The 23542-nt window shown below is 33.2% G+C and overlaps 2 protein-coding genes, 1 long non-coding RNA gene and 1 other non-coding gene across 4 annotated transcripts; 1 reads left to right on the top strand and 3 right to left on the bottom strand.

The window, feature by feature from the left end:
• The first annotated feature begins 826 nt into the window (after positions 1–826).
• Positions 827–4747, top strand: LOC112695494 (glutathione synthetase, chloroplastic). The gene is made up of 12 exons (XM_025747846.2): positions 827–1213; positions 1282–1451; positions 1530–1605; positions 1693–1823; positions 2224–2346; positions 2432–2512; positions 2669–2749; positions 2850–2919; positions 3326–3447; positions 3840–3979; positions 4069–4261; positions 4346–4747. Exons 1-12 carry the CDS (start codon positions 917–919, stop codon positions 4467–4469), a joined length of 1608 nt encoding a protein of 535 aa, XP_025603631.1. The 5' UTR covers positions 827–916; the 3' UTR covers positions 4470–4747.
• A 624-nt stretch (positions 4748–5371) lies between these two features.
• On the bottom strand, positions 5372–6559 carry LOC112695493 (uncharacterized). Its single transcript, XR_011862095.1, has 2 exons — positions 5907–6559; positions 5372–5804 (listed from the first exon to the last, which is right to left on the bottom strand). It is a non-coding gene; the product is annotated as an uncharacterized lncRNA (long non-coding RNA).
• A 3880-nt stretch (positions 6560–10439) lies between these two features.
• Positions 10440–12741, bottom strand: LOC112695492 (phosphoglycerate mutase-like protein AT74). Its single transcript, XM_025747842.3, has 3 exons — positions 12105–12741; positions 11023–11420; positions 10440–10894 (listed from the first exon to the last, which is right to left on the bottom strand). The coding sequence occupies exons 1-3, from the start codon at positions 12547–12549 to the stop codon at positions 10841–10843; spliced, it is 897 nt and encodes a 298-aa protein (XP_025603627.1). The 5' UTR covers positions 12550–12741; the 3' UTR covers positions 10440–10840.
• A 10496-nt stretch (positions 12742–23237) lies between these two features.
• Positions 23238–23310, bottom strand: TRNAA-CGC (transfer RNA alanine (anticodon CGC)). Its single transcript has one exon. It is a non-coding gene; the product is annotated as a tRNA-Ala (tRNA).
• Positions 23311–23542: the final 232 nt, after the last annotated feature.

Here is a 23542-nt window from a genome sequence, read left to right as displayed (position 1 = left end):
AACAAGTCAATTATTGCACTTTGCAAAAATCCAATATTTCATGGGAGATCAAAGCATATTGATATACAGTTTCACAAAATTAGAGAATTGGTAAATAAGAGAGAAGTTGTGATCGAGTACTGTCATACTAAAGAACAAATTGCAGATATATTTATAAAGCCGTTGAAAATAGAGTTATTTTACAAGTTGAAGAAGATGTTTGGAATGATTAATTCTATAAGTTTGATTTAAGTGAGGCAATATTATTAATTATAAATTAATTTGCATCACTAGAATCTTCATGAAGAGTGTTGAAGTCAAAATGGTCCAAGAAACAAAGTTTTAATAAAATACAACAATCATCAATTTGTTAGATTTTGTTAGAAACTAACATTTAGAAGTTTAAAGAATTTTTAAAATTTTTATAGTTGTGCTAGAAATTACAAGATGCCTATTAACAAAATTAAATAAAGAAGATGTAGAAGTCATTCATTTGAATAGTTAAAATTAAAAGTAAAGTTAAATAAGTATGTATATTAAAAAATTAGTAGAATTATTAGTATGAAGTATTGTGTATATAAAAGTACTTGTATCTTATGTATTTTGGTGTATTTTATGAAATAAAATTATATTATGAGAATTGAGAATTATTTTTTTATTTTAAGAATGTTAATGAATTTGAGAGATAAAAATATAATAGTGCCATTTATATGAGTTAATAGTATTGGAGCTAATAAAGTATAGGTATTATACTTATAATCATATATAGTACATTTTAGTTATCAATTTAAAATAATTATTTTTTTAAAATATATAGAAAAGACAAAACAAAACTTGAATAGACAGTGGACACCCACAAAAGGAACGGTAGCAGAGAGTAGAGAGAGGAGTGTAAATATGAGAGGATAAAGGGAGGAAAAAGACAATAAAAGTCAAAATGGGTGTGAGCTTATGCTTCACCACTTCCGCCACTTACACTCTTCCTTCATTCTCCTCCTCCTACAACAGATCACCATCGCTTTCCCAAACCCTGTTTTTCCCGTTTTGCCCCAAGCCCCTCTTCTCCCTCAACCTCATGTCCAAGTCCAAGTGTGGCAACGTTGATGACCACACGCTCACGTCATCACTCTTCGATTACCATCGCTTCGATCATCAACTGCTCCAATCCATCGCTTACGATTCTCTTGTTTGGGCCTCACTTCACGGCCTCCTCGTTGGCCACAAATCCATCCAGGTTCATTCACTTCTTCTTCTTCTTCTTCTTCTTCTTGAATTTCATAATCAATTTGTTTCCAATTATAGAATTCCGGAACTGTCCCTGGTGTTGGCTTGGTTCATGCGCCCTTTGCATTGTTGCCGAATCCATTCCCTGAGATTCATTGGAAGCAAGCGTGTCACTTAGCCCCTTTGTTCAATGAACTTGTTGATCGAGTTAGTTTGGACGGAAAATTTCTCCAAGAATCTCTCTCCAGGTAAGCTACCTACAACTAATTGCTTCTGTTCTTGTGTTATGTTTGTAAATTATAATCTGTTTCCTCGTCTCAATGCAGAACTAAGAAGGTTGATGAATTTACCTCCAGACTTTTAGATATTCATTCCAAGATGCTAGAGATTAACAAGAAAGAGGTATTATTATGTATATATATTTAAATGTTTGTTACTGTTCTTTTGGCTAAATGAATCAATGGGATTTAATGATATTAATTTTAATAGGATATACGATTGGGATTACATCGTTCAGACTATATGCTTGATGAACAGACTAACTCACTTCTACAAATAGAGCTCAACACTATTTCCTCTTCTTTTGCTGGTCTTAGCAGCCTTGTGTCCAAACTTCATAGGTAACTGTTGCTGTAAGTTCTGTATAGTATGTAATTGTTTTTAATGGGAGCGGATATTGTCAATCCTTATTAATGAGATTTTTATCTTGATAATGCCGCTCTTTATTCATGAAATTTTACCTAGTATGTTCATGTCAAAATGCAATAGAAAGAAGAGATGTATAGGAGTGACAATATTCATTCCCTTTTTAAATTGTCTTTGTTGATATGGATATATATATGTTTTAAGATCCATTGAGAAGTTTTTGAGTATCAAAATTAATGTTTATTAGGAGATCATATAATAAATGTTTGATGAATATTTGTCCAAATTGAAATTATGTATACGAATTCTGAAGGATTTTTTTAATTTTAGGGCAAACTTTGACCGGTATCTTCATAATAGTTTTTCATTTTCCAGGAACACACTAAGTCACTATGGAAAATTGCTTGAACTAGATTCTGAAAGGGTTCCTGCCAATAATTCTGTCAACCTGTTTGTAGAGGCATTAGCTAAAGCTTGGAGTGAGTATAATAACCCCAGGTCAGTTTGGAGAAAAAAGTTTGCTTTCCATTTTATTCGCTGCTGCTTCTGATTCTATGCTCTATTTATAAATGGATCTGCGCAGGGCTGTGATTATGTTTATAGTTCAGGCTGTGGAACGAAACATGTATGACCAACATTTTCTCTCTGTATATCTAAGAGAAAGATATCCTTTTTGTGTTGGTTATTGGACAAAAAAGAAAAATGTTGAGCTATCAAATATGATCTCAAAGGAGAAGATGGTAAAGTAGTATCACTTTTTATACTTGGTAGTTAGTAAACAATTGAGTAGTTAGAATTATTTTCCTTAGCTTTATAACACGCATCACATTACAACCATACGAAAAACATTGGCAGAAGTTGATCAAGAAGGAGAACTACTACCGGATGGAACACTTGCTGTGTATGTGTTCCTTGGAAAACTTACTTCTTGCACATGTTTATTTCTTTAATTACATTTTGTTTCTGACTGTAGAAAACTATAAATTTCTTGGGACTCACAGGGGTGGACAAGCAATTGCTGTCATTTACTTCAGGGCTGGCTATACACCAGCTGACTTTCCTTCAGAATCAGTGAGTGCTTTTTATCCAGCTTCTGCTTCTCAAAATAACTGTCATTATTTTTTCAAATAAAAGTGTCTGTTTAATTTTCTGTTAACTTAAGTTGCTCCTCTTTAATATTGGCAAAGCTTATGCATGACATGACTGTAGTACACTATCTTTTATCTTCTTCTCTTCTTTGTCTTTTACTTCTATTTTTATTTTATCTTAGTATATTATGTTACATTTCTTTTAATCAATGTGATCTGATTAACTTGCATTCTTCCTTTCCTCAATCTTTCTGTTTCAAGGAATATCTTCATTCATAATATTGTTTCCCAACGTCCTATGGCAGTTGCATTCTTTCAGTTCCAATGCTAGTAAGCCTTCTATTTCTGGCAATTCTAATGGCTTTAGATATCTCTTGCTTATTTTGTAGGAATGGAGAGCTAGGCTATTGATGGAACAATCTTCTGCCATCAAATGCCCTTCAATTTCTTATCATTTGGTTGGTACCAAGAAGATTCAGCAGGAACTTGCAAAACCCAATGTTCTTGAGAGGTATATTTCAAGCTTTTTTGCATTGGACTCATGTGAGGGATTTATTATGTGAAGTGAAATTGCATCATTTTTCCGGAGCTTCTATTCTCCAATAAATGCCGTAGTTGGTTAATCATGAATAGGTTGTATCATTTTATGTTTCATATTTTTTAAGATGATTCTTTAAGGAGGATCTTATGTTCTGTTTTTCGTAAAAAGAAGATAAAAGAATGTAGGTTTTTGATGCCTTGGAAATATCAACCTTTGGATGATGGTTCATCAGAAAAATGCACATAATTCCTAAGGAAACAAATACTCCGAGTCTTTGAGTAATTTGTCTATTTTGGCTAATCGTAGTCTTTTTCTCTGGTTGATTTATCTTTCCTAAGTGTCTGGATTAAATCTATAAGCAGGTTCCTTGAAAACAAAGATGATATTGCCAAACTGCGTGAATGCTTTGCGGGATTGTGGAGTTTGGATGACTCAGATATTGCAAGAAAAGCAATTGAAAGGCCAGAACTATATGTGATGAAGCCCCAAAGAGAAGGAGGAGGTCTAATACACCTAAACTTTGATTCAACCATTTGCCAAGAGGATGGGGAATTGACTTAATGAACTCATCTAGCTGTAGTTATTTTTCAGGAAACAACATTTATGGTGATGCTGTGAGGGAAACCCTCCAAAAATTACAGAAAGCAGGTTCTCAAGAAGATGCAGCTTACATTCTTATGCAGAGAATATTTCCAACTACTAGTGCAGCAATTTTGATGCGTGACGGTTGTTGGCATAAGGATCATGCCATTTCCGAACTCGGGATATATGGTACTTATTTAAGGTATGTTGCTTTTCCACATATCTATAAGAGTTCCATGCTCAAGTTGGCAAAACACTTGACATATCTATGGATTTGAATTTACAGGAATAAGGATAAGGTCATCATGAACAACCAAAGTGGGTATTTGATGCGTACAAAAGTATCGTCATCAGATGAAGGTGGAGTTGCAGCTGGTTTTGCAGTATTAGATAGTGTATACCTCACTTGAAGTGGTAAGCCTGTGAAGTTTTCAGGGTAACCTTAAAGTAAAAACATTATATTCTTGATGGATTGGTTGGTAACATATAATGAATCTTTGGTCATAATTTTATTTCCCTTACTCCTTAACAAGTTAAGGAAAAGAGGAGGCCTAGTTTGTTGTACTGAAAGCCGAAAGGCCTCTTGCTTAATTCCATGTTTCTGACCAGTAAAGATTGATTAACTGTTCAAACTGCTCTCTTTTGATGGCAATGACATAAGATGGTAAGCATCCACTTGGCCCGTGAAGCATCCACCCTTTTATCCGGAACATGAATTTTATCATGCAACATTTCCGTTTCTTTTGGATCTGGCATCTTGTACCAACATTTCTCTTTCGTTCTTTCTTTCTTTCTTTCTTTTAATTTTTATAAATTACAAGAAGGAGCTGCATTTTCACTGGCGTCTATAAACTTTAGATGGTGTTTAGTAGTAAAGATATGATACAAATGTTCTAGGACTACTGGTTTAAAAAATCTTGAAAATGAGGTGCCAATTGTAACGAGACTCAAGTTGCTTGTAAAATTTGTCGATTCAAATGCGTACAAAGATATTATTTTACCTTCAAACATGTTTAAACCAGCAAAAAACTAAAGTAGTCTCAAAACGCAAGAGACCTGGTTCAAATAATGACAACCTTTGTGCATTGACCATAAAAAATATCTTAAGAAATTTTATATTGAACATTGTATAAATTTATTACTCTAGATGTTTTTAAGATGTATTATTGATTGAAGATATTTATATGCCATATAATGATACTTGTTTGATATGTGATTGTTTTATAATAAAATTTGTTAATAAATTATTTGTCTATTAAAAGTGTAATTTTCAAATATTTATAGAATAATAAAAACTTATTAAAGACCAGAATATGTAACATGGAATTTATATAGAGAGCAATTTGAGTGTTTACTACTTAGAAACTATTATAAAAGAAGCTTAAGCATAATATATTAAATTGCTAAGTAATGAATAGTGATGATAGCAAAAGTTCATTAGCGTGTTGTGTCCTTCCATCCATATTCACGAGCTCTGTTTTCCCATAAAGCTGTTAGCCTGCGTTCTTGAATGAGCTGTGTCTCTGCCCTCTCTCTTGCTTCTTCACAAGTTTCCACCGCCAAGTTGCACTTTACTGCTTCCTCTTGGTAATGTGATATGCTTTTCCTTGCATCCATTACCAATCTTCTAGCATGTTCCATGCTCTCATTGGCTACAATTTTCTGCAAATTTATCTCCTCAGAGAGCATGGTCACTGGATCCTTATGCATTTCTTCACTCATAGCTGGATCATGTTTACCGCAGTCTGCACTTATATTATAGTATGCTCTTAACACAATTTTCTACTAAATCAATGGAAGAAAGCTCTGAACTAATTTCAAAGGAAAGAGAAGGGGGAAAAACTTACCCGAAGGATTGAAGGGATACTCAGGCAGAGAGCAAAAGCATTCTTCACATGAAGGACATGGAGAATGAACAGTTGTGGCATCTTTCAACCGCCATTGGGAGGGTGGTCCAACTTTGAATACAATGAAACAAAAACTCATCCAAACTAAAACCCACTTCAAAACGCCATGTGGTGGATGAACCCTCCACGCCCTCATTGCAAAAATACAAACTTTGACTCTCAAAACTTAACTTGCAGCAGTGTTCTCAAGAGCAAAACTCATGGTGCCATTTTAGCATGACTCATGTGTAATACTGTGAAGCAATGTGTGTGTGTGTGTGTGTGTGTGTGTGTGTGAGAGAGAGAGAGAGAGAGAGAGAGAGAGAGAGAGTATTTTCGAATAGCACAACTGCACAAGTAAAGGATCAGGTCATGGAGGATGAATTTGCCTGTAAAACGCAATGATTGAGAACACTAACAGCTTCACAAATCACAAAGCCTATTATATTAAAAAAAAAAAAAAGAAGTTAGTAGTACTTATTTTGATGTGAATGGAAGACAATGTCTACTTTGCCTTTCGGAGAGAAATAAAAGGAGACCCAGATCCCAGTAAAGTGCAAAGATGACTACTCTCTAATCTTTATATGGATTTGTTGAAGAGTGAGAATGAGAATGCGATGCAAGGGTGAGAAAGTAAAAAGCCCTTAAGGCGTCAGGGGTTGGGTTAACACACTTCAATAATTAGGTTTGCAAACTCGGCATTTTAGCATAGACAATAGGCCAGGATGAAACTTGTTACCTAAAACCTATCTATCCATTCCCGAAATAAACGAATTCAAAATTTAAATATATCCAGGGCCAGTTAGTAGTTAGTTATACTTATCTCAATGATACATTTAAAATTTGAGCTATCTTTCTGTGATTCAGCCTTCCAAAACAAAAACTTATTACTATGTGATTATTAAGCACTAAGCAATTCTATACGACCTTTAATTTGGGGATGATTCAACATGGAGATTCTTGCTACTGCTGTACAGATGATCCCACATGTCAACGGTGCACGTGCAGCTGCGGCTAAATTCTCCTGTTTCTCAGAAAAAGACAAATAACAATTCAAATACACTTGATTCTTCTATATTTATGATTTAAAATATAATTATTTAAATTACTTATATAGTTATATAGTGTGCATTTTGATGCATTTTAATTTTACCATTGATACTTGCTTCGGAGTTAATAATGATGAAAAGAAAGAGTTAGAAAAGTTTTAAAAAAATTAAAAAAAATAAGAGATTGAGGGCACAGTTCAACGATTCCAAAATATTTGGATTATTAAATAGTCCAATAACAAAATATATTTTTTTAAATTTTTTAATAATGATTAAATAATCTTTATTTAATTTTAACTATAATTTAATTATTTATATATTATTTAATTATTAAATTTATTCTCTATTTTATAAATTATTATTTTTTATTCCTCTATCATGCTTATTAATCATTAAAAACAAAAACAACAATAAGATAGATTTTTTATTAATCGTGAGCTTCATAAATATTTTGGTAATGCGAAATAATGAGGTTTTTTTATCCTTGATCCATTAGGGAAATCATATTTTTTAGTAATTCAATTAACTGGACATACAACACAATCCATTGAATATCACACGTTTTTTTTAAATTCAATCGATTGAATTTCGCACGACAAATGAATTTTCTCAAAAATTCAATCAATTAAAATTGATACACAATCGATTAAATTTTGCAGAGTAACAAAGGTATTTTTTTTATTCAATCGATTAGTATAATAATACAATCGATTGAAATTTGTACGTGATTAAAGTATTCAATTGATTGGTATATATATATATATATATATATATATATATATATATATATACCAATCAATTGAATACTTTAATCGATTGTATTATATATATATATATATATATATATATATATATATTAGTTTAAAAAATTCATATTTTTACAATAAATTAATGTCATTTTTATTTATTATTTTAACAACCATGTCATACAAATATTATGTTTTGTTAATTATATTTTATTTTATATAATTAATTTGTTTATAAAAAATATTTTGTTTGCATTCTATTTATATGTTTGCATATATTAATGTTATTTAGTCACAAAAAAATATATTAATGTTATTTTCATTCTTTAGATGTTTGTGACATAAATTAATATTTTTTAATTTTTACAAAGATTTTTTGATTTTCTACCATTTTTTAGAGTAATGTGTTTTACATTAATTAAAACAGAGAATTCTATTTATATGTTTGCATATATTAATGTTGTTTTTATTCTTTAGATGTTTGTGACATAAATTGATATATTTTAATCTTTACAAAGATTTTTTTTATTTTCTACCATTTTTTAGAGTAATGTGTTTTACATTAATTAAAACATAGAATAGAATTCTCTGCAGAATTGAAATTCATTTCTTGCTTTGGTATTTTAACAAAGTAAAAGAAAAAAGAAAATTTTTTTAAAAAATTGGAGAAAATTAAGAACAGAGGATAAAGATGACAGAATACAAAGTGCAAGAAGAAGAAAAACATGTATGAAAAAAATGGAGTAGAAAGTGTAAACAATTGAAGAAGAAACTCCATCAGGAGAATTTCTAGTGCAGTGAACGATGAGCCCATAAGAAAAAAAGAGCAAACAAACACTATTCGAATGTCTTTTTACCGTGCATAATATGAAATTTTTTTATTTTTGTTTCAAAAATTTATAACTTTTACTATTATTTAATCATGACTAATTGAACAATTTTAATATATTAAAAATTATATTTTAAATAATATCTATATACTTTTAATACATGAAGAAGATGGTCATAACTAATAAAATAAGGAATTACAAAATAAAAAATTCTATTCACTAACTTCGATTTTGGAATAAAAACAATGGATTATTTTTTAAACGATATAAGATAAAAAAGACTCTTTCACGAACTAATTGATTACTATAATGAAGAAATTGATTAGATTTTTGTAGATTGCGATTACTACCGTGAAGATCGCCTAACGATGAATAAAAATTGGATATTGAGGAGATGGATAAACCATGAAGAAAAATTAGATATTAAAGAAATAGATAAATGATGAACAAAAAGATGAACAAATTGATAATCAACAGATTGATAAACGATTATAATGGTAGAATTGAATAATTGAAAAACAGATTGACGATAGATTATTCATCAATTATTAATATTAGTATTGAAAAAGATACGATTATAATATGTAAATCAAAATAAAAACTTAAAAAATTGAAGATAGACTTTTAAAAATAAGATAAATGAATAATAAAAAATAATTTATAAAAAAGTGGTGAAAAAATTATAACGGCTTAATATACATTGCAGTTTTCAATTCAATCCATTGTCAATCGATTGTGTTACAAACCAATAGATTAAACTTAAACCCATATTCGGGTTACATCTCTCACACATCTCTAATAGATTAAATTTTGAAAAAAATTTGGAATATTCAATTCATTGTGTTGTACGTCCAATCGATTAAATTATCAAGAAACACGATATTCAATGTTTATTACCAAGATATTTATAAAAGTCACGATTAATAAAAAATCTATTTTATTATTGTTTTATTTTTAATAGTTAATAAATATAATAGATAAATAATAAAATAATAATTTATAAAATAAAAAATATATTTAATAATTAAATAATATATAAAAAATTAAATTATAATTAAAATTAAATAAAAACTATTTAATAATTATTAAAAAATTAAAAAATATATATTTTATTATTAGATTATTTAATGGTTCAAATATTTTGGAACCATCCAATCTTACGGAGAGAGAGAGAGAGAGAGAGGACATGGTTTATGCCCATTTTTCTAGGTTATATTTGGGTTTGGAACTTGGGTATACGGGACGGCTAATAATTGGTCTCCACAATAACCTCCAATAAATGAATGGCTTGTTTAAAGAAAACATATTTGAACATTTGATGGTGTGATTACTGATTAGAACACCCACATCAAGAAAGTCATTTATCAAACACCGGTTATGATTTTCTTCAAATAAATTCACGTAAAAGACGCAATTGGACTCTATACTGAATAGGACTTGAAAACCGACCGCACTTTATTTTCCTTTCCAACTGAAACTTCTTTTTCTAAACCGAAAAATTGAATTTCACTAACGAATAGTATAAGTACAAGAGATAGTGATACCAACATAATAACAATGCACAATAAAATGATACACACTGATGATCAAATATGCTTATATGCATACAGAGAATAAATAAACTGCCTATAATATTCCCATAAAGATTCTTGTACCATGACTTATACCAAAACTCAACTCTTATCACCAACACCATATTGGTTCCTATGTATATATACTGACCTCATTTCCTCAAAACTAGACCCTCTAGAATTTGTTTATACAACACCCCAACAAAAAACATATATTATAACAGATAAACAAGGGGTTAAAAAAACAAGGAAAACATTAGTGCCTCAGTAATGTTGTGCTGTGATTAACTCAATAACATGCGATGGCAAGCAAGAACTTCTCCAAATATGATAGAGATATCATCGAGAAAGAAAATAAATTCCTAGGGGATACAGGATGGGCGTCTGCAATATTCATAAACTTTGTGTATAAAGGTTCGAGTACAATTTTCGCTCTTTTTATGAACAAATACTATGCAGACTCTTCTACGTTCTAATTCTATCATAACATGATTTGGAAAACAGGATGCATAATGCATGCGTGCAAAGCAACCTTGTTCCCTTCACTATATAAGAATGCTTCAAGCCTTATCTATAATCTAATATTATCAATTCATTAGATTCAGTATATTTGAAGCTTCCAGTTGGATGTAAAGTTCATAATGATGAATGTGATGAACAGAGCTGGTTACTGTCGGCAATAAGTAAAGCACGATCTTGTCATCTTATCTCCTTCCTCTTCATTTTCTTCTTGTTCATTGGGGAATTTTTAATCTTATCTCCATAAGATAGAAAGAAAAGGAGAAAGAGGGAAACAAAGAATGAGAGGCTCAGTTTGAATTTTTGAATCTCCAACCCAGATACTAAGAACAGTTTGAATTAATGGTCAAAGAACTTGTTACCTCATTTAGGTTTACATTGTCATCATCAGAATCAGGAAGGTTATCAAAAAATGCATTAAGACACACGGGAACCTGATCATTCCAGGCACCCTTGTTTGCCTGGGCTCGCCATTTCTGATCAGCTATCATTTCAAGAGAGAGCCCCCATTGAAGCAGTTCTTCCTCCGTATGATGGACTGCCAAGCTGTATTCTCCACCAGCACCCAACTGCATGATGCGGATCTCACAGTTTGCAGGATTGTTCAGAAGCTCAAACTGTTCAACCGTCCACTTGAACCACCTCATGAGGAAAACACGGGATGCTAGCCCATGTGTGACAATTATCAGGTTTAGATCATGGGAAAGGTCTTGATTGAGCCTATTCATGTCAATGTCCCTCCACAGAGATTCAAGGAAACCTGGAAAACAAGAAGCCTCAGAATCAATATCATGCCTTGTCAATCTCTGCAAGTTGCATTAGTTTAAAATACAAGTAAGGACCGACAAGTAGGAATAACTTCCTCAAATTGCAGAAAATATAACTCTCCACTTCAACTAAATCCTTTCCATTTTTGTCTGTTATTATTGCACAAGTAATTTCAGGTTTTGTTGCTCTTACTAGGTCAAACCCTTTCTTAGTGATGATTCCATAATAATACCTGCAGCACACTTTCAGATACCACATCCTTTCATTGTGCCAATTTGGTTAACTCGCCTAATTAAACCAATACTCATGATAACAGCGTAAGTTGGGTTTGAATACACTATTATAGCTGGCAAGTGACTATAAACTGTTGTTAATATGATGGTTTGTTTAACTTGAATTCTCTCTCTCAAGGTAAACTCCTCATTTATTTTTCTTCCTCTTCTATGTAATTAAAATGAAAAAAATATTTTAATTATGTATTACTACATTAATCAAACTAACTATTCTTCACACTCATTACCTATTACCTGAATCAAACTCAAAATCCACATTATCTCCATCATAGTTCAATATTAGGGCAAAGAATCAGAAACCAAATCCAAATTACCAGGATACAAAAACTACAAGATCCATAATAAATCCTTAGGATAAGAGGAAAGGTATTGTGCGTACTTACTGGAAACGCGATCGAAGACATCGGCGGCGGACTCGCCCTCAGGGAAGCGGTAGTAGAATCTGCCGTATCGTAACCGAGTCTCCATGATAGAATCCATGCGCTCACGCTCCTGGAAGTTCCCGAAGTCCTGCTCCCGAATGCGGCATTCTTCCCTCACGCCTATCACGCGCGTCCTCGAGAACGAGCGACCTAACTCCCGGAGCGTGGATCTGGCGCGCGCGTAGGGCGACACGTAGAAGTACAGGCGCCAGTTCGGGGAGGATGAGTCGGAGGCAATGGCAGCACGGATGCATGCCCCGGCATTCTGCGCTTGAGCGATTCCGGTGGGCGTTAGATCGATCTTGTGGTCGGGAGTGGTGGTGTACGCCGCCGTGTCGAGGTTACCGTGCGACTCGCCGTGGCGCACCAGTATTATTCTCTTCGGAAGCACCTTGTGTTGATGCATATTGTTATTGTAACTGTAACTGTTGCTGCATCGAAATTATGGCAAAATTGAAAAATTCAAATTCAAATGATATTTACGCTATGGAGTACGCAGTACGCACGATGCACACACTCCTAATGCCCCAAATCCAATTTCATCTGGCTGGGTTTATGTGATACAAGGAGACTACTAAAATGGTATGCGAAAATTCATATGGCTGACAAAATAAATTTTAAATAAATTATTGAAAATTTTAAAAATATAATAGAAATAATTAGATATTATATATATATTTAAAAAAATAATTTTAGAGATTAAATTTTGATGTAAATTTTCGTAATTATTAGTAAAAAATGAGATTTTTTTTATTTTTAAAATTTAATAATTTTTTATTAAGTAATTTTTAAAAAAAAATTATTTTGAATGACTACATTTTTTTGGAAAAGAAATTTATAGATTAAATTTTGTTTTGATTTTTTTTAATATTTATTTAAATATTGACACAAATTTTGATCTAATAAATAAGTCATTTGTTAAAACTTACAAAAATTATAATATTTATTGATTCTTTTTATAATATTTTTAAATTATTTAAAAATTATTTTATCAATAATATTTTTAAGAAATTTATTCTCAACGACTAAATCTTTCAAATATTAAAGATATTAAATTGGTAGTTAACTCTATTATATATCAATGTATTATTTTCTCTTGGCAAATTCTACCAGAAAGAAAAAAAATTTTACATGTGTAAAAATAGACGTGTCAAATATATATCAATGGGATTCCTTTGTAGTAGGTTATTGTGTATCTTTCGAGGCGGACAAAATGTGCAGCACCACAAAAGTTGCAGTTGATAGGAGGTTATAGTTAGGATTTGGAAATAATTATAGTAATTTTTTTTTATCGATGAATTGGACAATCCTTAATTTTAAATTACACATCTACACATCTATTTACACACACTAACCTAGCCACCAACCACTGCTAGGATACGAACTTGTATGGCTTTAATTTGAAGCAAATACTTTTGCTGCTAAAACACATGCCTCAGCCACAATGAGGTTATTATGTCAGTTGGACCGGGTCGGATGAATAAGGAATTTGTTATAAATTGGGCTACTAAATTGCATAAGTTGGACCTAGAAAATAGTGGGATGTGTAGGAGAGAGCCATGCTTATTGATATTACCGTTATACGTCGATTACGAATTATAGCTCGGTGATCCCCCTATTTAATCGGTATGTTACCCCTCTGCATTTATTCCGCCGACTTTATGGCAATAAAGTCCTTAGTCAGTTACATACAATACGACTAATTCATACCTAAACGGTCATTATCATCTTTCAATTATAAAAATAAATAATCAGGGTTGGCCGAGGTATGTTCATTCAAGAAAATAGAGAGACTTTTCCCAAAGAATTATCTTGAACTAACTTGAGCGTCGGAGTGTTTTTTGCAGGTGCTCTCCTCATTGTCTTCACTTGGCGGCCGAGCTTCACTGTGACGCACTAGGAGATCGGCTGGTAGCTTCCAAGAGACGAGTTATAGTTCGGCCATATCCAGGCAAGAACACTTATAATTATAATCCAGTGTGTAGTGATAGACTGATAGCCTTTTGTTCAATGTTTAGTATTGCTGTTGGATATTATGCTCAAAGTTCAGTCCAGAGTCGATAGGATTAAAATGTTGTAAATATTATTTCGTCTCCATTTTAAGTGGAAATAATGATGCACTAAAATATTAAACTGTAGTGATATAATTAAGGGTGAAAATTCAAGTGAAGTCGACTTCAGGTGAATTTGATATCTGAGAATCGTTTGATAGAAATTTAGTCAAATCAGTCAAATTATCTAACAATTCTCAGATATCAACTTAACATAAAGTGGACTGCAAAAATCGATCCTCTCCAATTTTTTCAACACTTGAGGAAATGCAGTGTAATCTCTCACTATTAACTTTATAAATGGGGCCAAAATTAAATATGAGAGAGAAAGTAATGAAGGGTGAAAGATCACAATTGACACCATCCAGTTTTTTTCACTGGAGAGGATCCACTCCCGTCGACTGCACCTAAATTTCTACCATAATTAATTAATTTCGTTTTTTTACAGTTAAAGTCATTTTGTTTATGTGATGTTAGTTATGTGTTTGCAGTTTTATTGTTGGTGAGTACTATATTTGTACATTCTACAAAATTAGATGATCTTATTAGGCAAATATCCATACAATAGTGGTTTTTGATATGAATTAATTGTTTTAGAATTAGATACGGGTGTTATGTTGTTAATAAAAAAAATAACATTTTAATAAGTACAGAAGTAGGTTTTAATCCTAATTAAAAAATATTTTAGGTATAATATATTGTAGATGTAAATAATTCATGTTTTTATTGTAATTTTAATTTTGTTCGACGTTCCTTTTGATATGAATAAGTCAATGGTGAGTTGGGTTCAGACCAAGATAAAATTAGGTCGGCTCATATTAAATTGTTGTAGGCGAAAAATGATGAAGTAAGACTCGCATCGTACATAATCATGTAGATAACTAATTAGTATAAGTAAATGGTCGGATATATCATTATAATAAATAAATTTTTTTTGCAACGATCGAAAATTATTGTCATAAATTAGAAAATTGTTTCTAAAATTTAATTTTAGGTAGTGGTTTGACAACAAATGTTAATTTATGGTATATGGAGCCCTTGCCAATGTTTATAGGCAACGATTTTTTACCTAAAGTAATGGCACTGCCAAAAAACTGTTACCATAATTATTAGAATAGACAATGGTTTTTAGCACATTTTTTAAAGAATGGTTTAGAACCGTTACCAGATAGACAATGATTTAAAAATGTTTTCTTTCATGACGTAACAGTTTTGAACTATAACTAGATAGGCAATGATTTTAAGCTGTTGTAGTTTTGTTATTCACAAAGACAACAGTTTAAAAGCGTTGTTGTTGGTGTTATTTTTTTCAACGATTTTAATACCATTGTCATTTTGTAGCTGCCTTTAACAACTGTTTTAACACCATTGTCTTTTGTAACTTTTGACAACGATTTTTTGTAATTATATAATTCTTTATTTATAATAATTTTCTCATGTTGTATTGAAATTAGTTTCAACTATTTTTTTAATTTAGTGTCAATAAATAACCTTAATTATTTGAATCAAATTACAAAGAAAAACTAAGTGAACATTTACCATCAAATTTGATTTATAAAGTATTATGTAAGATCGACAATCACATTATATTATCATTACAAAATACCATAATACTAGTCTAAGTCATAACTACTTCTAATTATATCATCGTCATTTTTCAAAATATCATAATACTAGTCTAAGTCATAACAACCTCGAACTATATCATCTAATTTTGTAAAAAATACAATAACAAAAGAGAGTTAAAATAGTTAAGTAACAAGTAGGTTTATCATCGTCATGTCCACAAGTTCATGAATTTTACTCTCTAACATTTGCTCTTCAAAATTTATGACCTTAATTAAGTTCGTTTTCTTTTTCAACATGATTTTCCTATAAACAAAACAAAAAATAATAAATCAAATATAAAACTACACATGTCTAATAATAACAATATTTAGGGATAAGTATTGTTTTTGGTCCCTAACGTTGAGAGTCAGAATCGAAACCGTCTCTAATGTAATTTTTTATTTAGAATCATCCTTAACGATTTTTTTGTATTAAAATCGTTCTTTTTAATAATTTTTTTTAAATTTTATTACTAAACTACCCCTATTCTAATAAAAAATTATAAAATTAAGAAAAAAAAGAAAAGAAAAGGACGCGCTGGGGGGGGGGAGGAAAAGGAGAGAGGGGGAAGGGGAGAGCCCCGACATCCCAGTGCCGTCATCGTCTTCACTGTGGGTCTCCACCGTCGTTTCTTGCCATCGCCGCTACCTTTGGGTCCTTCGCCACCGAGCACGAGCAGCGAGAGAAGAGATCTGTGAAAGAGAGAGGGAGTGCCGGTGGAGGGGAGGAGGTCACTGCCATAGCCGCCGCCACCATCGCGATACTTGCAACGTCGCCGGTCCGTCCACGAGCCACCGCCAGAATAGCGAACAGAGGAAGACGTCGCCGCCGTTCATGCATGCTTCTGCTGCCGCTGGGAAGGGGAGCCCGACGCAAGGAGGGCAGCGCGCGACGGAGAGAGAGGAATCTGAGGCTGAGTTGGGTTCCTATCATTGCCGATCTGCCCAGCTGCCATCACTCCGTCGCCCACAAGCTGCCGGTGGTTCTACTTCTTCTTCTTGCTATGGCTTTTGCTCCTTGCTTTGGCCTCTGCTTTCTGCTTTTACTTGATCTTCTGCTTGAGTTTCTGCTTCTGCTTCTTGTTGAACTTGTGCTTCTGCTTGAGCTTTTGCATCTGTTTCTGCTTCAATTTTTGCTTTCTTCTTGTATTGATTTGGCTTTGTGCTTGAGCTTCTGCATCTGTTTCTGCTTCTGTTTCTGCTTTCTGCTTCTGCTTGTATTGATTTAGTTGTTGAATTTGTGTTAATTTCATTGATATTGTTATTCTTGGTGGTGGAGGTGCTGGTGCTGGTGCTGGTGGAGGTAAAGGTGTCGGTAGTGATGGAGGGTATTTTTGTCCCGAAAAAATTAAAAGGACGATTTTAATACAAAAAAAAAAACGTTAAGGATGATCCTAAATAAAAAATTACGTTGGGGACGGTTTCGATTCTGACTCTCAACATTAGGAACCAAAACAATACCTATCCCTAATATTTACTAAGAAAATATTTGAGAGAGAAAGGACAAACATATATATAACATTCTTCTATTTGGATACACAAAAAAATTGAATCAATTTCAACATAAATCAACCATTATTTAAGATATGATAACTTATAGCAACTTTAATAACAAATAATACCTCCTCATTAGCATCATTATTCGGATTGCTTGAAGTACTTCCTAGTTGAGCAACTAACATCTCAAGGTCCACTCTTAAGCTTTTTTGTTACAACATCATCTTAACAAGAGATTTTAGTTCATCTACTTCTTTTTGCATCACATCAACCTTACCCTCTAATGTTGCTTTCTCAAATGCATGTTACTACTTAAGGGTGGCAATTTTTTTATTTTTCTTCAACAAAATTGGTGTGGTAACTCTTCCGTGACATCGCATTCAACCTGCCTTCTCTTATCCAAATGCGGATTGCAAAGCCCTAATTGTCAATTCTTTAGAATTTTTATTCTCAGCTTGCAGATGTGCCTATGTTAATTTGAAAAAAAAATAAGAATAATTAAAAAAAAGAGTAACTAAACAATTGGACTAATATTAAGAGTCTTTAACTCAGCTGCAAGTGTAAAAATAACAACAAATGATGCACAAATGGCCAAGACACAAGAAATTCATAACCTATTTTAACTAAATTAACTCCCAATACTTACAACAACATTCAAAGTGTCTTCATCCAATAATTTGTCCTTTGTGCTTTGGCGAGTCTCAACGAACATTTCTGCTTGAGTAAGTGGTTCATTATTTTTCTTAAAAGCAACATGTAAGTTCAGTTCAAATAGGATTTATATAGAGTTAAAATAAGTTTATCTTCTAAAATCAACACATATTTGATACTCAAAGATGCACACTACACATACACACAAATATACAACAAGGTTTAAAAAATTGTACCAATCTTGCACATATTATTGCAAAATTTATTGGTCCCTTTCGATGCCCAAATTTCTATTGTGCGCTATTTTTCTTATTATGTGCAGACATTTTCTACACAGCAAGAGATAAGTATTATCAAAGAGATAACATGTTAAATGATTTACTTGTACTATAGTTCAATGTCTAAGATGGTGACAACTACAAAGAGTGGTGTAGTTGAATGTTTAATACGGTGCAATTCATAATAGCTTGTGTTTTGTCGTTACCTAGAAAGTGCGCAAGTTAATACTTTTTAGCTACGACATGCATGCCTCAATAATTAGGTGGGAAAAACAAGAAGAAATTTAAAAGTAACAGAAAAAAAAGAAAGATAACCATAAAATTATACAATATATAGGTTGTTAGAAGCTGGAAAATCAAATTATAATGAAAGCTCTACCTGAGTTTCTTCTTTATTATCAAGAATGATTCCTGCTCCACTACCGGCTTTATTTGACAAGACATCCACATATAGATGCTAGATTGTAGAGCTTCTTTGTAGTTCTCCTGTGTATTCAGCTAACAAGTCAATCAGGTACTATGATTTAATGGTTGTTTGAGCTTCACACTTTAGATCAAACTCGGATAGTTTCACAACCCATTGTAACATCCGCCCCGCAATATCAGTTTTCTGGAAGATATGCTTCAAGGGCTGGTTAGTTTGGATTTTAATAGTGTAGACTTGAAAATAAGATTGCAGTCTTCTGGAAGCTAAAACAAGGGCATAGATTTTTTTTCTATTATTTGATAGTTTAATTTTGTCCCCTTTAAATCCTTGCTAATGAAGTAGACAGGTCACTGTCCCTCCTTATTTTCTCAGACAAGGGCAGAGGCTATAGCCTTGTCTGTGACGACTAGATATAACAGGAGCTCTTCTCCTTCTTTAGGTTGGGTAAGGATACATGGTTGGCTAAATTTTTTTTTAAAGTCTTGAAAAGCTCGTTCACATTCTTGAGTCCACTGGAACTGATTTTCCTTCTTGAGTATTGTAAATAAGGGCAGGGATTTCAAGGCTGATCTTGCCAAGAACCTAGATAACGCTACCAACCTTCCCTTTAGCTATTGAACTTTCTTTAGACAGGTCAGAATTTTCATCTCCATGATTGTCTTACATTTGTGCGGGTTGGCTTCAATGCCTCTTTGAGTGAGCATGAATCCCAAGAACTTCCTGGCTTTAACGGCAAAGGTACAGTTTGTGGGATTTAATCTCATCCCGTGCTGTCTTATTGCGTTAAACACCTCTTCGAGGTCGGGGCAGTAGACTGATTTTTTCCTTGGTCTTTACAAGCACGTCGTCCACATAGACCTCCATCAATTTTTCAAGGTAAGATGAAAATACCTTGTTCATTAATCGTTAATATGTAGCAGTAGTTTGTCCTAGGAGTTATAAAAGATATATTCTCCTGATCCGATTTATAATCAGAATCTGATTATATCCTGAGTACGCACCCATAAAAGATAGATATTTATAACCTGAAGCTGAATCAACCAAAGCATCAATACTGGGCAAAGAGTAAGGATTCTTGGGACAAGCTTTGTTGAGGTCGGTATAGTCGATACACATTCTTCATTTTCTGTTTTGTTTCTTCACATGGACTACACTAGCAAGCCATAACGGATATTTTACCTCCCTTATGAACCCGACTTCTAGCATCACCTCGACTTGCTCTTCTATAATTTATGCTCTTTCAGGACTAAGCTTTTGTCGTTTCTACTGAACAGGTCGTGAATCCGGGTAAACAGCAAGCTTATAGCTCATGAGGTCGGGGTGGATTCCATACATGTCGGAGGCTTTCCAAGTAAAGAGGTTGGAAACTTTTCATAGGAGCTTAATGAGCTCCTGCTTTAGCTGCTCTTCTAGGTTAGCCCCTACATTTGTTGTCTTTCCAATATTATCCGCAATCTGGACCTCCTCGATCTTTCTATTATGTTGGGGTCTTATTTCCTCCCGAATTCGGACACCTCCAAATTCTATGGTATTGACTTCTTTTTCTTTTGTATACTATCATAGGTTTATGCTTTCATGGTAACACATTCTTGTAGTTTATGATCTCTTCTCACAGTGGTTATTCCCTCAAGAGTAGGGAATTTAATGCAAAGATGAGAGATGGAGACTACTACAGCAAGTCAGTTTTAGCATTGTCCGACCTATCAGGGCGTTGTAAGCCAATGCCACGTCGTATATAATCTATAATCAAGGTCATTGATTTTGTACCCTTACCAAAGGTGGTGTACAGGGAGATGAAGCCTAGAGGTCGGATAAGCGTGTCTCCTAAACCAACGAGAGTGTTTGGGTATACCATAACTCTTTTTCTTCTAAACCAAGCCTGTCAAAAACTGGTTTAAATAGGATGTTGGCCAAACTTCCTTAATCTACGAAGGTTTTATAGAAGTTTTCATTGGCAAGTATCATCGTTATTACGACAGGGTCATCGTATCTAGGTGCTACCCCTTGGACATCTTCTTTTGTGAAGGTGATGGCAGACAGATCGGGTATCTCAGATTCTTTGCCGACCTAGTAGACTTCTTTCAAATGTCTCTTGCAGGAGGATTTTGTTACAACTCCTCCTGCAAATCCCCCAGCAATCATGTGGGTATGTCTCTCAGAGGTTCACTATGGCTGATATCGCCTATTCCTGTCTTCTTCATCTCTTTGCCTTTTACCTTGGTCATCCAATCTTTCTGCTAGATACCTGTCTAACTGATCTTCACTATCCATTTTTTTTACTACATTCTTTAAATCATAACAATCATTAGTAGAATGGCTATATATTTTATGGTATTTGCAGTATTCTGACTGACTTCCACCTTTTTTGTTTTTAATTGGTCTGAGAGGTGGAATCTTATTGTGTGGTAGATCTCTCTATAGACGTCGACAAGGAAATCTTGCAATGAGGTGTAATTGTGATACCTTCGAGATTTATCCGAGCTATATTATTCTTTTTTTCTTTTATTATTTTTCTTTGTCTCGAGCCTGATATTGATTGTGTTGTCTTGGGTGGGCTCTCTTAATTGGACTGTATCTTCTATGTTAATATATTTCTTAGGTCACTTTTGCACCTCGTATAAAGAGATATGTGCCTCTTTGATATAGATTGGGAGAAGGGACCTTCTATGAGACCGTTAGCTAGTCCCATGATAAGTGCTTTGGTAGGTAGGTTTTGGATCTCCAAGCACGCTTTTGTTGAATCTTTTCATACAGGCTCGTAGAGATTCCCCGACTTCTTCTTTTACTCCCAAGAGGCTTGGCGCATGTTTGACCTTATCTTTTTTGATGGAGAATTAGGTGCAAAAACCTCTTGCAAGGTCGTCGAAGCGGGTTACTAATCTTGGTGGTAGATTGTCGAACCACTTCATCGCAGCCTTGGCCAACGTTGTCAGAAAAGCTTTAGAACAAGTTGCATTAGACGTGTCGACCAAGTACATTCGACTCTTGAAATTACTATAATGATGTCTTGGGTCAGTTGTTCCGTCTTAGAGGTCCATGTCCGGGCTTTTAAATTTTATGGAAACTCTAGCTCGCATGATTTTCTCTATAAATAGATCTTCACCTCCTAAAGGTGTTTCTTCATGATCAATGTGGTGTCTCCTACCCCTGATGTTAGATTCTAGTTTCGAGAGTTTTTTTTTTTCTAATTTCCTTCGTCATCGTACCTCCCTTCTCAGGGTCGTTCAGATTTACGTTGTCGCTCTAGCTCCTATACGAGTTGTTCTAGCTGACCTTGATGTCTATGGACAAATTCCATAATTTTTGTAGGATCTATTGGCCCTGATCTTTCAAATTGATGAATTTCTGAGCTTATCCTATGTCCTTTTAGGTTTGACTGATGTGCGTCTCTAGCAACACATTTTCCTTTATCAACTTAGGGAGGTATAACTAATGCTCGATCATCATTATATTGCTCTTCTTCTTGGGCTTCAAAATCGGAAGTCGTGTGTCCATCTTCTAGAATGTCGTCTGTCATCGTATGGTGTTGATTACCAGGTCCCCAATAACGGTGCCAATATTCTGAGGGTTACCTAAAACTGAGATTTGGACCTGAATGTGAGGTCCAGACTCTTATTGGGGTTGTGTTTGACGTCTTCTAGTGCCGAGGTGCCACTGTCCGACATCTTGGTAAGGATGGGAGTAGTACCTGCAAAAAACTCCGATACTTAACTTAGTAAGGATTTTAAGAAGGTTTTTTAGTAGATTAGAGTTCAAAGAATACCTGACGGTGTCAGGGTATTTATAAGTGTAGAGGTGGAGTCAATAACTACCTTTTGAGTAGTCCTATATTTAGAGGTGGGTTTACTCTCTTTTGGTAGAAAAGTTGTTGAGATCTCCTTTTTAAATGAATAGAAGAGATAGTAGGAGTTAGTTACTTATTTAGATAAGTAGGGCTAAACCCATATTGCCGTACCGACCTCCATAAAATCATGTAGGTCTGAATAATACTTAGAGTATTGATTGGACTTTATCCTTTTTGAACTCTTTTAAATTGTAGGTCAATGTATGGACAATTTTTATATATAAATCTCTACCTTTATTTATCTACTTTCATCATATTTTCATAATATTTATTATATTTGTAACAGGTAACAACTTAAGATGCATATAAATTGCATGCATTGGTTTTTTTTTTTTTTTCTAAATGTCAATTGTTTGAAATTGAGATTACTAAAAAAATGTGTTTAGATAAAATGTATTTTTAAAATTTAAAGCATATATTAGAATTATTAATTAAAAAAGAATTTGTATAAAAAAAATCAAAGTTAAAATTCTTATATGCTGTTTTTTTTATGGACTTGGGCTATGCCGAACAATCCGACCCGACAAAAAAGAAAAAGCATATATATATATATATATATATATATATATTTGGTTGTAAGAAGAAGCATATTTTAACTGAACTTAAAAATGTGTTTTAATGGGTTTTGGGCCTTCTCTCTTAAAAAAAAAAAAGAAGAAAGGCAACTGGGGCATCCAGCCATCCATTTTAGTCAACTTACACTGCTTTCCTGAAAGGCAGGATATATAAGAAAAGAAAATGGAGATGCGGGGAATCGAACCCCGTGCCTCTCGCATGCGAAGCGAGCGCTCTACCATATGAGCTACATCCCCACGTCGTATACTTCTTAAATTCTGCAGATAATGTTTAGTGTTTACGCCCTATGCATATAATTTGACAAAAAACAGCAACTTTTAGTAATTTTTGGTTAACATAAACACTAATTTATTGTTAAAGATAATTTAGTGTTTGTGTAAAAATTCTATAAAACGTAAGTATTAATTATATTAATTTATGTGTCCAAAACTCTAATAAATATAAATACAAATTATATATTTTTTATGT

The sequence above is a fragment of the Arachis hypogaea genome, chromosome 6 (assembly GCF_003086295.3).
Source record: "Arachis hypogaea cultivar Tifrunner chromosome 6, arahy.Tifrunner.gnm2.J5K5, whole genome shotgun sequence".
NCBI lineage: Eukaryota > Viridiplantae > Streptophyta > Magnoliopsida > Fabales > Fabaceae > Arachis > Arachis hypogaea.
This window is presented reverse-complemented; position numbering and strand designations above follow the sequence as displayed.